Source organism: Typopeltis vanoorti, chromosome 10 (assembly GCF_054136105.1).
Source record: "Typopeltis vanoorti isolate ZY-2024b chromosome 10, IOZ_Tvanoo_1.0, whole genome shotgun sequence".
NCBI classification, from domain to species: domain Eukaryota; kingdom Metazoa; phylum Arthropoda; class Arachnida; order Uropygi; family Thelyphonidae; genus Typopeltis; species Typopeltis vanoorti.
In genome coordinates this window covers 87,132,645-87,148,553 of record NC_143558.1, presented here as the reverse complement: position 1 = coordinate 87,148,553, position 15,909 = coordinate 87,132,645, and the positions used below count along the sequence as shown (strand labels likewise).

General features: G+C 36.8%; 1 protein-coding gene across 2 annotated transcripts in view; it reads right to left on the bottom strand.

The window, feature by feature from the left end:
* LOC150102568 (golgin subfamily A member 5-like) overlaps window positions 1-15,909 on the bottom strand; it is a 358,953-nt gene that overhangs the window by 124,748 nt on the left and 218,296 nt on the right. For both annotated transcript variants that reach the window (XM_090399729.1, XM_090399728.1), the window contains exons 9-10: window positions 14,590-14,688; window positions 5,976-6,125 (exon numbers count right to left, since the gene is read on the bottom strand). In XM_090399729.1, coding sequence (XP_090255855.1) covers window positions 5,976-6,125; window positions 14,590-14,688 — 249 coding nt within the window. The remainder of the gene's footprint in view (window positions 1-5,975; window positions 6,126-14,589; window positions 14,689-15,909) is intronic.

The window sequence follows — 15,909 nt, the reverse complement described above, 5'->3', positions numbered from 1 at the left end:
TTCAACCACCCTCCATGCAAAGGAACCACTCCTCACCCTCTTGCACACAGCCTCTTTTTGTAACTTCCAGGGATGGCCTGTTGTCATAGCTCCTTCCCGCTGTTCCACCAAGTGAAAGAACTCTCCAATGTCTACCCTGTAACTGCCTCTCAACGGTTTAAAAGTCTTGATCATATCACCTCTCCTTCTTTTATCCACCAAACTCTGCAGTCCACATTCCCTCAGTCGATCCTCATAACTCATATTGTACAGTCCTGAAACCATCTTTGTTATCTGCCTCTGCACCCTTTCCACAGTCAATTTATCTCCTTCAAATTCTGGGGACCAAATCTGAGAACAATAGTCTAAGTGTGGTCTGATCAGGGCCTTATACAACGGAATGATAACTCTTTTATCTCTACTGGTCAGCGTCTTTCTCAGTATTGCAGCAATCCTCTGAGTTACCCTCACCACCTTTGCAATATGCTCCCTGAATTTCAGTTTTCTATCAATAATCACCCCCCCAGATCTCTTGTCTCCCCTACCTCCTCCAATCGAGTATGCATCCTCCCATCGATTGATCCCAAACCTCAAGACTTTACATTTTGCTGCGTTGAACCAATACCCCCATTCATTTGCCCATCTGTCTAGTTTATTCAAATCCTCTTGCAGGACTGCCACATCTGCACTATTACTGATAACCTTTCCAGCCTTACATCATCTGCAAACAAATGAATTTCCCCTTGCAATCCACTGACAATATCATTGATATAAAGGTTGAACAATACAGGTCCCAGTACTGATCCCTGTGGAACTCCACTTGTAACCTTCTGTTTCCTTGATATTGCCCCACCATACACAACTCTCAGGTTCCAGCTAAACAATCAATTCTTCCACCTTCTCTTTCTGCAATCTGCCAGCATTACTAATATTATTAATTTTCACACCAGGGAAACAAGATTTTGTAATTAGAAGTTTTTTCCACTTGGTTTGACTATAATTAATTTAGTTTATTCCTTTATCCAAGTGTAAGCAAACAAAGTTTGCACATGAAGTATCGTCAGGACTGAAGCAACTTATGGTAAAGGTGGACCAAGCTCTCATCACTCCTTGTCTTAGTATCTCATCAGTGGGAGGTGATAAAGGTCGAAACCGGTCTAGGTAGTAGCCCTCCCTAAATGCATAGTATTATACATGTCCGCAAGAAAATGTGCTTTGCATTATTGGAGATACTAAGACAAGGAGTGATGAGAGCTTGGTCCACCTTTACCATGAGTTGCCTCAGTCCTGAAGATACTCATGTGCAAACTTTGCTTACACTTGGATAAAGGATTAAACTAAATTTATTATAATTTAACCAAGTAGGAAAAAACTTCCATCTTTCTCTAAATCCAGAGTAATCTAATAATAAGGTGAGACACCTTTTTTTGGCAACTCATATAGGAAAATATGATTTCTCCATTGCTTCCACCGTGGTATCACCACCTCTGGGTCTGGCTCCCACTGATGAGACCTCAACAAATGTCGAAATCGGTTGGAAGCTTGGGTAACGAATGGCAATGCTGTAGCCCATGAAGTTTTAACTGGAGCTTGGCTGTTGCTGTCACCCAGGTCTTGGGTGTGTGTATGCGTGTGTGTGGGAGGGTAATGAATGGCAGTGCTGCAGCCTGTGAAGTTAACTGAGGCACGGCTGTTGCTGTTACCCCTCAAATGAGATATGATCAAATGAGTGGCTCTGCTCGGTGGTGGGATGAGCCTGCCACGGTGTAGAGCCAACCGGTTCTGAGAATTTTTCTCAGTGGCAGGGTGAGCCTGTTACTGAGGGAACAACGCTGAGTTTTTGGAGTTTGACCTGTACTTGAACATTCAATAAAGGTAGAAACGGGTCTGGGTAGTGGCCCTTCCCTTAATGCATAACATTATACATGTCCACAAAGAGATGTGCTTTGCATTATGGGAGATACTAAGACAAGGAGTGATGAGAGCTTATTCCACCTTTACCACAAGTTGCCTCAGTTCTGAAGAACTAAATTTAAGATTTTGTAATGCTTCCATGAAGTACTCCTGTTATCATAAAAAATTATCTGCTTATACTCTTTCTCTCGTTTATTCTTACAATCTTCTTTTTTTGCTTCAGACCTCTTGCTTTTTTCCTGTTCTCAGTATGACTAATCTCTTGCTGTGTTTTCAACATTTCAATTTCATGTTTTGTCCTGTGAAGGACTGCATGCATGTTATTTCTGTTTTCAGGTCTGTGAGATGGTTGACATGAATCTGTAAGAGAGATATTATCTATGAGCCTTATTATTCATCTCTGGAGAGTCAAGGATTTTAAGGGAAGTTTTAGGTGAACCATCCCAAACATGTGAGCATTATTCTAAGCATGGGCAGATTTGGGATTTGTACAGTTAACAGTTGGTTGGATGCACAACAGTATCTTGAATGAAAGAGAATGCGTAGTGTTTTTGGATGCTGAGGAGGCTATTGATGTGATGTTTTTATCAAGCAGAGACTGGAGGTAAACGTTAGCCCAAACAGAGTGATCTGATCTTGTGGTGATTTGTGTATTACTGAGGATAAGGGTATATGAGCTGAGATCTCTTTTGTGAGAGAAAAGATATGACTGTGTTTTGGTGGCATTGAACATGACAAGATTTTCCTCAGCCCTATTGACAGATAGTATGCAAATCAATGTTTAAGGCACTAGTCATAGATGATCTTGTAGCCTGGGATTCAGAATACTGTAAGGTTTGTCAAATAAGTTGGATGAGTAGAGAGTACTATCATATGGAATACTGTGGATAGGATTAGTGGTGATTGTGAATAGGTAATTTATGTACAGGGGAAAAAGATTAGGTGACAGGAGACTTAAGGCACTAGAGCATTAGTGGAGAACTTGAAGAGAGGGAGCCATCTACCATGACTTGCAGAGGACAACCAGAGAAAAAGCTGGCTACCTGATTACAGAGGGTGGCAAAGAAACCAAAGGGCAGAAATTTCTTTAGCAGACCTAGATGCCAGACATGGTCGAAAGCTTTGGAAATGTCAAGAGTGAGAGCACAAATTTCTCTGAACCTTTCTGTGGCATGTGTAGAGTGGTGGGTGATGTAAGCTATAAAATAGCTGTGAAACTTTCTCTCACACTTCTCATCTGTCTCACATAAGTCAGCCTTTCAAGTCTTCTGATCTCTCCCTTCACATGAATTAGCCTATTTTTCATATCTTCCACTTCCTCTCTTAGTACCTCTATCTCCAAGCACCCTATCTTCACTCAAGATTCACTGACAACATAATCACCACCACCCTTCAGATCTTCCGTATTTCTAGTCATACTACCGAACGTCAAATCCAACATGTTATTCTCATCTTCCGCTCCCTCAATCATGCTATTCGTAACTCTCTGATGGAAAACACTTTTTTTATTGCACCCACTATCACCACTATACAGCTCTTCTTATTGTTGAAATTTCATGCAAACATAAAAAAAAAGGCCCCATCTCTTAAGTGCCACATTTTTAAATGATGAAAAGTATACATTCTGTAGGCATTACACACCATAAAATCTTATATGATATTGTGCAAACTGTAATCTTTAAATGATATATGATATAAATTTACTCTAAATTATAATAAAATCCTAACAACTAATATCAAAACTGATATTATTAGGATAGTTTTTTGCTTTTCTTTCTTGAAAACACTAGCTCGGCATTCATGTGGTCATTCCTAATGCTACCATTCTCTCATTCGTAATTTCTGTCATTATGCATTTAAATTCAACGTATATATGTCCATATTTTGTGCCACCAAACTCATCTAGTTTCCATATTCACTCTTTCAGTGAGCAACAATTTCCTCAAGTACTTAATATGAAATTCATTGAAATGTAATCTATCCATGAAATACAAATACTATGGACCATTAAAATGATCCCATACAATACTCCCCACCCACCATTTCTCCAACACAGTCCATTCACAATCAACTCTCTCTCGTAAATGGCAAGAGACTAACAATTTTTTTTTTGTTGTTGTTGTTTTGACTGTTTTTTTTTTTTTTTTGTTCAACAAAAAAAAAAAAAACACTATATCTTTTCCCATACCCTATTTTTTTCTTTTCAAATCACTCATTCTTTCTTAACCATGCTAAGCGTAGTCACATCATGAAAACACACTTTTGTTACAAATTTGTCCAGAACAGCACTAATCATTGAATTGCTATATATCATTCTATTCTATTATTTTTTGTCATTCTATTTCTGCTTTTCAGTACTTTTTTTTTTTAATCTTTTTCATGTTTTGTTTCCTTTCTTACCTTTCCTGCTATTTGCTAAGTGCTTTTCTAGTCTCTCAAACTATTATATGGTACTGTAAAACCTTGCTGCCAACATCATGCAGACAACTTTTTCTACTGTTTTCACATCACTTTTTTTTCCATATACACTTTTATGTCTTTTCCACTACCATCACCATGAGACACCATAACATTGTCATTCATACTCACTTTTCTTCTTGTGTATATGACAAATCACCACACCATCTTCTTTGATCTCTTATTTGAAATTCTGCTTGCATTCAATATTTATGTTCTTCATTTCTGACATATACTAGCACCATAATTTTTTTATCCTACAGATCAATCATATTTGCTAATATGATTGATGAATATGCTACATATTCTACACATGCAACAACAAACATCATGTCAAATTCAAAATAAGGATTTACAGGTTCCATTGTTATATTACAATGTCATAATACACACTTTATAAATATATAACTTACTATAAAATAAATGCTCAACCACACACACACACATACACCAAATGAATTAAAAACACTTCTAATAAATTAATTATTTAAGAAAAAACAGTCTCTTCTAATCAGCAACTACAACCCACCTCTTGTCATAAGTAACACCAACAGCATTTCTCTTATTTATAATAATTATTATCAATTTATCAAATTTATGCATATTAAACCAGTCAGATAAACTTCGTAAATAAACTATAAAATAAATCCTAACTACATACACACAAAATTAATGAAAACATTAATTAAAAATAATCCTAGATGACCAATTATTAAAAAAAACACAGCATCACTACAATATACTTCTGGCATCTATGCAACAAGTATCTTGTGGTGAAGAATACCAACCAAAAGAAAAAATGTATGCTGTCATCTCAAGAGATTTTGGGTCTTTAGAAATAAGGTGCAAATTTTTTAGTTCGTATTATGACTGTTGATGAAATATGGCTTCATCACTATGACCCAGAGACCAAACAACAGTCAATGGAGTGGATACACAAAGGTTCTCCATGGCCAAAGAAGTTCTGAAGCCAAACGTCAGCAAGGAAGTTCCTGCCATTGTCTTCTGGGATATGGATGGTGTAATCTTACGATGTACCCTCAAAAACGGTGGAACTGTTACAGCAGCAGTTTATATTTGAAGAGCGCTGAAGAAACTGAAGGAGGTACTGAAGGAAATATAGTGTGGAAAACTGAGCAGAGGCATGTTGCTTTTGCAGGACAATGCATCTGCTTCCACTGCTCAGGAAACCAAACAGACAATACAACTTGGGCTTTCAATGTCTACTTCACCCTATTTGCCAGACCTGGCCCATCTCACTATTTCTTATTATCTCACTATTTCTTATTTTCAAATTTAAAGAAACACTTGAAAAGGACAAAATTTACCACAGATGAAAAGTCATATCTGCAACTGAGAACGGGTTTGTGCAACAAGAGAGAGACTTTTTTTCTCATGGGATTTAACAAATGATGCAGCAGCGTTGTAATAAGTGTATAACACATTGTGGGGAATACGTAGAATAATATGTAAGTTACATGGTTCTACCTCAATTCCTTCATAAGACCAATGACTTTTTTTCATCAACCTTCTTATTCAATAATTTCATAAAAGCTTTAAAAGTAATAGTATCATAGCACGTGTATTAAATCCTGTTTTATTTAGAAACCAAAAATTTCACTCACTTCCAAGCGTTCCATCTGAAGCAAAAGGGAGTTTTTTTCAGAGCTGAGAGTCTCTATCAGAGTCTGTTTTTGTATAAGATTTTCTGTTAATGTTGAAAGACGTAATCCCAATTCTGCTTCACTTGCAGTACTGTTAACTTTTGTTGTAATCTAAATACAGGACATAAGAAGTATTCATGTTATTTGCATTTACGGAAACAGTTTTTATAAATTTTCAGTACTAATTTTAAAAACATGTAATTGTTTTATATCAATCTAAAAGGCTCCAATTTGTGAATCAAGTCTGCAAAAGAGCAGATGTATAATCTATTATTATCTGGCCTGAGAGAGTAAACTAACTTTGCATAAAAACCAACTACAAGTTTCAAAAAACCAAGTAGCATACAGTGAAAAACATAATCTGAAAAATGAAAAACAGATGAATATGAAATAATATGAAAAACATATCCTGAAAAATAATCTTCAACCTATCCACATGAAGAGCATTCCACAGACCTGCCCACCATCTTGGTCATTTACCTCTGGATTCTCTCCATCTCTCTCCCTCATTCCTAAGATGATCAGATCTGTCTCCGTGTCACTTAAAAAATACAAACTCTGTAGAGTCCACTGCCTTTCTTTTATCACTGGACAAATTAATGTACATTAGCCCTCTACCATTATCATTGCTCACTGAGAAAGGCCATAATATTTACCCAATACCTGTCGTATTTTGTATTCACTCATTTCACCAACAAAACATGCACAGGGACTCTGAAGAACTCATTCCACTTATTCACTACTCTCTAAGCAAAATTTTAGCCCTCATACCTTTGCTAACTGCTCTTGCCCATCCAGAATTGATTCTGGATGGGCAAGAACAGTTCTCACCACATTAGTCATCTGATGAAAGATTTCATCTGCATCAAACCTATAAAACCTTTAAGTAACTCACAGGACTCTATCCTATCTCCTCACTTCCTCCATTGGGCAGTACATTTTCCAATCTCCAAATACTAAATCCATTCAAATACACACCATTAGCCTTATATATAAGTCTTTTGTCCATGAAACTCACTGCACACATCTAATTTCAAATTATTCATTTCAAGTTATTTGGACCTACCAAAGAATAAGTTCTTTGACTTTGCCTTTCTGGAACTAACATCCTCACTAACATCGTTAATCTGGGAAGAATAATTTCATCAGCTCAAGCCATAGAATTCTTTCCTCCCTCTCATTTTCTCACTTAGTCAAGTATTTCTTTCTCTTCCCTCACACCTCACCTATCTTTATCTTCTCAGCAAACCTTGCCAGATATTTCTGCAATCTCTCAAGCTCATGCTTTGTTCTCTGAAGAACTCCACACAAGTGTACTATCCCACTCATTAAAATCAATTCTCCATTCTTAACATCACCCTTTCTCCATTCTTAACTATTATTATATGCTGGTCACATTTACTCTCTTACTCATTCCAATCATCCATACCTCCATCACTCACATTTTTTCGTATGTTCTCAGTTATGTTTACTGTTTCACTCTCTCAACTCAACCCACAGTTCTGCTGCTCCCTCTCAAAGCTCTTCCTGCATCTTCTCTCTCTCTCTCTCTCTCTCTCTCTCTTAACACCCTTGCTTTTAAACCAAAGCAGTCATAAATGGCATAAACAGAGGTAAACTATTAATAGTTGTAAAATAATGCAAACTTAGCTTGCTAGTTTGTTTGTTGCAGATGATAATAGAAAATTTCATCATCATCATCATCACACACACACACACGCGCACGCACACACACACACACACACACACACACACACACACACACACGATGACTAAGATAATAATTTTAGGATTGTTGTTTTTTTATTTTCATTTACTTATTTCTTTTTATGCATTTAGCAACTAATTTAACTAGTTTAAGACTCATTTTGTCCATCTCTTCATCAATAAGAAATATTTCAAGACTCTGGCTGGTAGGATGAATTTTATTCAAATCTGGAATCCTTTCAAAAATTTGTCAAGATTATCCAATTCCTCCCAACCATACTACTGGACAAAGAAAAACAGATCAAAATGATATATTATTATTATTTTTGTTATATATATGTCTCCGCAGAATCAAAAGACTCATCATGGGAAATTCATTACTCACACACCAAAATACCAATCATACCTCTCCATAAACTCATTCACTGATGAAGCCCTCATAACCACTGCTAGCAACCCATTTCATCACCACCACCCTCTAATGCAAAAAATCTAGTTCTAATATCCTTGCTAACCATCCTCTTAAACAATTTCCATGGGTGATCTCTTGTTCTTTTTCCCTCCTACCATGTACTGTAAAACATCTTTAGTATAAATCCTATAAAACCTTTTCAATAGCTTATATGCTTCTATCATGTCTCCTCTTTTTTTCACACATCAACTAGTTTAGAAGCCCACAGAACATCAATCTATTCTCTTAGGCAGCATTCCATAGACCTGCCATAATCTTTGTTACTAGCCTCTGGATCCTCTCCACCACTTCTTCATCCACATGGAATCAGCATAAAGTGGAAGACCACCTTACACTTGGCCACATTAAAGTGGCAGCCATTTACCTTTGCCCATACTGTTATTCCATTTAAGTCATCTTGCAGTATCTCTACATCACCTTCATTTACTATTGCTCTTCCCAGTTTTGCATCATCAGCAAACAAGTGAATATTTCCCATCAAATCATTCCCCATAACTCCCGTATCATTGATGTACAAATTAAACAACAAAGAACCAAGTACTCAGCTCTGTGGTACACCACTAGTCACCTGCCTTCTCCTGGATTTAACCCCTCCATAAACCACTCTTTGATATCTGTCCATCAGCCACCTTCTAATCTATATGACCAGATTCATATCCATCCCAATTTGCTCCAAAATATTCCAATAAACTCTGCTCTTTGGGTGTAATTAAATTGGCCTCAGTCACGCATACGTGCTCGACCAGACTTATCATTTGCACAAAGGGAACAAGGATGCCATCTTCGAAAACAACTTGCAGAAAAACATCGAAATGGTGACTACAGTTGGACCAGCGACTACAGACAAGTTAATTTGGAATAAAAACCAAGTGATGCCACTAGCAGCCATCATGGTGACCAGTATGCAGGTACTGCATGGGAAACGTGCAGGATCCCTGCTGTCAAACATATCACTCACAAAACCCTACAAATCCACTTTACCAATATTCGTAGCCTAAAACTCAGGCCTTAATAGTGTCCGCTACCACCTGCAGTCTACCAAACCCCACCTACTCTTTCTGGCAGAAACTCTGATCTCACCTCCCTCCAGCACTATTCATCTGAACCTTCCAAACTACACACTCTTTAACTCCTTTCAACCCAAGAGTGGTGTCTGTGCATATATCTGCTCCGATATACCTTACCAGAGAGCACTCAACCTAGAATCGCCCAATTCTGATCTCCTCTGGATGAAAATATCCCTACTCAACTCAGTTAAATTCATATGCTGCCTTTATCGCTCTCCAAATGCAACCAACCACCCTGAGCTCTTTTATTTCCTCTCCCTAAAAATCGACTTTCTCCAATCCCACTTTCCCAACAGTGAAATCATCCTCTTAGGAGATTTCAATGTACACAATACCAACTGGCTTTCCTCCTCCAGCTGTACACATCTTGCAGGCAGAGATGCTGAAACATTCGCCATCACTAATGACCTTACACAACTCATTTAGATGCCAACCAGAATACATGATAACCCAAACCACTCTCCAAACACCTAGACCTCTTCCTGACCAATGACCCTTCCAAATACACAGTAAAAGTAGAGGGCCTGCTAGGCAATTCTGATGGCAACCTAGTGCTCATCTCCTCCCCCCATGCAACAATGCTGACACAGCCACTCCCATACAAGAATAGTTTGGCATTATAACAGTGCCAAATGGGACAGCCTCCACAACTTCTATGCCTCATTCCCATGGTTTATTGCTTCCACCCTTCCAACCCAAAGACATGCACTGAACTCATAACCAAAGTTCTTCACTGGCATGGAATCATACAATCCCCACAGTACTCTGACCTGCCATTCCCTAACTAAACCCTGGTTTTCCAAAAGATGTGCCAAGGCAGTACAAATAAAAAACCAAACATACCATTACTGGCTCAGATCAAGAATCCCATCCTCCTTTAGAGAGCTTCCATCCTCCTTTATACCCAAGCCTGAAATAAACAAAAAACAATCAATGCTTCCAAAACAGAGTTTGAAAGAGCAAAAAGCAGGAAATTAGCAGCCTGTCCAAACGGCAGCCAACCTTTTTGGTCTCTCGCCAAAGCAATCAGTTGTAATTTCTGCCCAGTACTATTCCCATCTCTATCATATCCAGATGCTCCATTGCATCATCTCCTACAGAAAAGTCTAATCTCCTGGCCTCACACCTTGCCTCCAATGCATGCACAATCAACAATGGCAAATGTCCCCCAACCATTCCAGATGCCAAACATACAATGTCCCCTATATCCTTTTGCCAGAAAAAGATCAGCAAAACACTAAATTAGACACAATAAAAGTCTCCTGGCCCTGATGGCATTCCTCCAATTGTCCTGAAGGTTTGCGCACCAGAACTGTCTCCTGTCCTATGTCGTTTATATATACTGTCTTACTCCACTGGTATCTATCCCTCAGCCTGGAAATTGGCCTATATTCAACCCATTCCCAAAAAGTGTGACAAGTCACTGCCATCCAACTACTGTCCCATCTCGCTCACCTCAGTCCTATCTAAAGTAATGGAAAAAATCATCAATTCCCAACTCTTACACAGCCTTGAAACTACCTGTCTAATAAATGACCACAAGTATGGATTCCGTCGTTGCCGATCAACAGGAGATCTGTTCATATGTCACCCATCTCTAGTCAAATGCCATGGAAAAGTTTGGTGAATCATAAGCAGTTGGACTTGATATTTCCAAGGTGTTTGACTGGGTCTGGCACAAGGGCTTACTAAGCAAGCTACCACTGTTTGGTCTATCTCAAGACCTCTGTAATTGGATTGCCAGCTTTCTATCTGGACACTCACTATGTGTGGTGGTGGATGGCTAATTATCCTCTCACCATTCAACTAATGCTGGGGTTCCCTCAAGGTTCTGTCCTCTCACCAACCCTCTTCCTCCTATATATCAATACCCTACTGACTGATGAATTAAGTGTAACCTCAATTTGTCAGGCTAAATTCATACATCCAAAGGACAATCCTACAGAATGGGATTTTGAGAGGTACAAGACAAATAAAAGCAGATCTAATTTTGGGCGAAGTGTACGAAGATATTTAGTATGATATAAGCCTTCAAAATGTTTGCCTGTAAATCTAGGTTTATTATTCGGATGAGAATGATGTTTTATGCTTCATATCAAGGATTAGGCATTTGCCTGCAAGATGGAAAGAATATGTTCTTTCCATCTTGCAGCTAATCTTCCTCTCTCTCTCCCTTTAATGTGGTATCCAATATCTTCATCTTGTAGCCAATATCCAGATAGAAAGGTCCTACCATCAGACCACCAGATCTGAAGATCCGCCACTGGAGGGTCTTTGGGGAGAGGTCAAGAGGCAGATGCCATAGTAAGAGAGATATCCTAGCCCTCCATGTTGGAGTTTGTGCATAAGACTGATTATCTTATCATGCAAAAATCTTTAATTCAGAAGTTCAGCTGGGAAATTCAGACAGTAAACAATGTTTGATGCTCAAAAAATTACAAAAAGTAGATTTCCTCTAAAGGTATTTATTCCATTTGATTCAATTCCTTTTATCATGAAATAGATTCATGCTGGTCCTTTGTCTAGACATTTGATTTATCAGGAAAATAATTTTGGGGCAGAATATCTTCTGATATAAGAAATTATGTACATCAAATTTACAGAAGTATTAGTTTATTGAATGCATGCTACAAAATATATAGTAGAATACTTAATGAAAAACTAAAAATATACAGTGAAAAAATATTATTAGAATGTCAAAATGGATTTAGAAAAGGTTGCTCTACAATGGATGCAAGTTTCTGCTTAAAACTACTTATAGAAAAAAAAAAAGAAGAGAATTTAACTTAGAACTCATCTTTTGTTTATATATTATGAACAAGCATTTTGACAAAGTAAAAAGATATATACTGTTTGAAATATTACAAAGAATAAATATAACTAATATTTTAGTACGTAATATTGAATATATACAAAGATAATGAAATTAAAATAAAAATAAATGAAAAAAAAATGTGTGAAAAACAATCTATAAACCAAGGAGTAAGACAAGGATGCCCTCTGTCTCCAATACTTTTCAATATTTACATTAATGAAATATTAATACAGTAGAATACCTTAAACAATCCAGGTATAGAAATTTCCTAGAATAATAAAATAAATATGCTATTATTTGCAGATGATCAGGTAATAATATCAGATAAAGAAGATAATTTATAAAGAGCAATATATAATTTAAACATTATAGTAGAACAGTTTGGAATGAAAATTTCCATAGATAAAACTAAAAATTTTCATAGATAAAACTAAAACAATGGCATTTTGTGGACAAACTCCAGTTAGAAGTAAAACAGTTATTAATAATAATATAATAGAACAAATAAATACTTTCAGTTATCTTGGATGTAAAATATCATATGAAGAAGAAAGAGACAAAAAATTAAAAACTTCAAAAATTTTACAGATTATAGGCCTGATAAATAGAACACTCAATCCAAATATAGTACAAAAAGAAACATGATTGAAAATATATAATACTTTAGCAGTGCCCACATTATTATATGGCAGTGAAATTTGGGCAATAAACAAACAAGATAAACAAAGAATAAAAAAAACTAGTAAAATGAGATTTAAGAGAACTGCAAAATACACATTATTAGACCAAAAAAGGAATGAAGACATTTTAAAAGAACTAAAAACAAAATCAATAGAAGAAAAACTAAACAATTATAAACAAAAATGGATAGAACATGTAAACTGATTGGCCAACACCCGATATCCTAAACAAATACTGAAATATAAGCCAAATGGAAAGAGAAGGCAGGGTAGACCTCAAAAAAAAAAAAAAAGGATATTGGATGGATAATGAGACCAGAAGAGACAAATATGGTCTGTAACCGTAATTAGCATTATGATGATGATGAATATAACTATTGATGAAAGGCTATTAACAGTTGATAAAACTTGCAAGTTTAGAAAGAAAAGTTTAGAATCTGTAAGAATAATGCTTAAGAATTATCAGATTCTGATTCAGACAATTTTTTTAAGGACTAGAGATTTAATTTCTGATAATAGAAATAAAAATGCTTCTGAAGTTGATAATTCTTATGATGGATCATTCTATAATGATATGCATTAGTCTAAATTGTTAGCTACTGATCAAGTTGAATCTGGACCCATACGATATGATAGGAAACATGGTAACATGTCTTAGTTCTGAAGGGCATTTTCTCTGTTACAGACATTTGATCATTAAATATGTACTGAGGCCAAATAGAAAAAAGATGCTCTTGCAAGCTTTCCAATGACTCCTCACAAGCACAGGATGACACTTGTTACTTTACCATTCTCTGATCACGTTAATCAATGTGGTGGCATATTTAATGGTACACATGTAAGGTGGCAAATCACCATGCACTGGGTAGGCAACATAAAAAATAATCCAGACTGTAGTGATGCAAGAGTTAATTACAGTTCTAATGTCTCTGTAAGTGTAATAACTGAGATAGAAAATTAATATTTACTGTCATTATTGTGATAGTAAATTGAGAAAGTCCGCGCGGTTAGCCTAGTGGCTTTGCGCTTCGCAACCATATGTCTGGGGAAGGAGTGTCCTAGGTTCGATTCCCGTCGGAGACGTGAGGAGCTGAAGGATCTTCCTCAGCCATAGCCAAGTTAGCCGGTCTTGGGCGCGGGCAGTAGGGTTTTTCCCACCAGTTTATCTGGTGTTTTTCATTCCGCAAGCAGGCAAACCGGCCCCGTGAACACACACGGATACAGCCAAGAATACCTTGAGGCATAGAAGTGACCATTCTATCCTCGTATTTCGGTTACGAAATCCAAGCATGCTTGGAAGGTTGTGGGCTTTAAAAGCCTGTTAAAGCCATTGGGATAGATAGATAGATAAATTGAGAAAGGAAAAAAAAAAACAGCATAAAGGAATAGGAGAGGACATGTGCAGACCATTATCATAAAATTTTATCACATTTTTAACAGTCAGAATCTGATAACACTTGATACCAGGTGAGAAAAATACTAGCCTCATAAAATTTATTAAGTTTCATAATTTTTTTAATTATGAAGTTCAATACCTTAATTAATTTATGTAAACAGAAGTAATTGTTGGCTACTTCTGCCATATATACATAAAAACAAATTAACCTAATGATTTACTTTAAAGCACTGCTTATGAATGCTTATGAATAGTGAATTATTACATAACATGCATGCCAGATTTTTTTAAAAAGTTGTTTTACTGGTTTTCATGCCATAATATTTGTTAAAATAAAGGAATTCAATTATTTAAGAATTATAACCAAAACGAAATACATTGAAAATTTATACAAACTCTGATAATATTTATGAAAATTTCAGAAATAAGAAGTCTTACTTGTTTTTTCAGCCTCTCAATTTCATTATCTTTACTCTCCAAATCTGACTGTACATTTGCTTTACATCTAAGGATTTCTTCATGCAAAAATTTCAATTCCTAAAATTTTCAAACATAAATAACAGTTCTGATTCAAAAACATAACTCAACAACATCAATTTCAAACGTTACATATGATTTTTTTTTTATTCACTTTTGTATTTCTAATTTTCATAGTAAACAAAATAACAACTTAGGGTGAAAACTAAAATAAAATGGATTTGTAAGAAATCCATAACGCAAAATGAAATAATAATAATTATTATTATTATTATTCAGGCCTCCATGGAGTCAAAAGACTCATCGTGGGAGGTCCTTCTTAAGAAACACAAAGTCTATCATACTACTCCTTAAACTCATTGACCGTTCTCGCTCTCACCACTCCATCAGGCAATGCATTCCACGGTTCAGTCACCCTCCATGCAAAGAAACCACTCCTCACCCTCTTGCTCACAGTTTCCTTTCGTAACGTCCAGGGATGGCCTCTTGTCATCACTCCTTCCCACTGTTCAACTAAGCGAAAGAACTCCCCAGTGTCAACCCTGTAACCACCTCTCAACAGTTTACAAGTCTCAATCATATCATCTCTCCTACTATCCACCAATCTCTGCAGTCCACATTCCCTCAGCCAATCCTCATAACTATCATTGTACAGTCCTGAAACCATCTTTGTTATCCATCTTTGTACCCTTTTTACAGTTAACTTATCCCCTTCAAATCCTGGGGACCAAATCTGAGAACAATAGTCCACGTGTGGTCTGATCAGGGTCTTATACAACAGAATGATAACTGTTTTATCTCTGCAGGTCAGCGCTCTTCTCATTATTGCAGCAATCCTCTGTGTTACCTTCACCACCTTGTAATATGTCCCCCACATTTCAGGTTTCTATCAATCATCAACCCCAGATCTCTTGTTTCCTCTACTTCCTCCAGTATAACTCCTCCCATAGAGTATGCAGAGTCCCATCGATGTTTCCCAAACCTCAAGACATTACATTTTGCTTCATTTACCCCATTCATTTGCCCATCTATCTAGCTTATTCAAATCATCTTGCAGGGCAGCCGCACCTGCACTATTACTAATAATCCTTCCCAGCTTCGCATCATCCCCCAAACAACTGAATATCCCCTTGCAATCCACTGGCAATGTCATTGATATAAAGGTTAAACAATATAAGTCCCAGTACTGAGCCCTGTGGGACCCCACTTGTAACCCTCTGCTTCCTTGAAACTGCCCCACCATACACAACTCTCTGATACCTATTGGACAGAATATCCTGA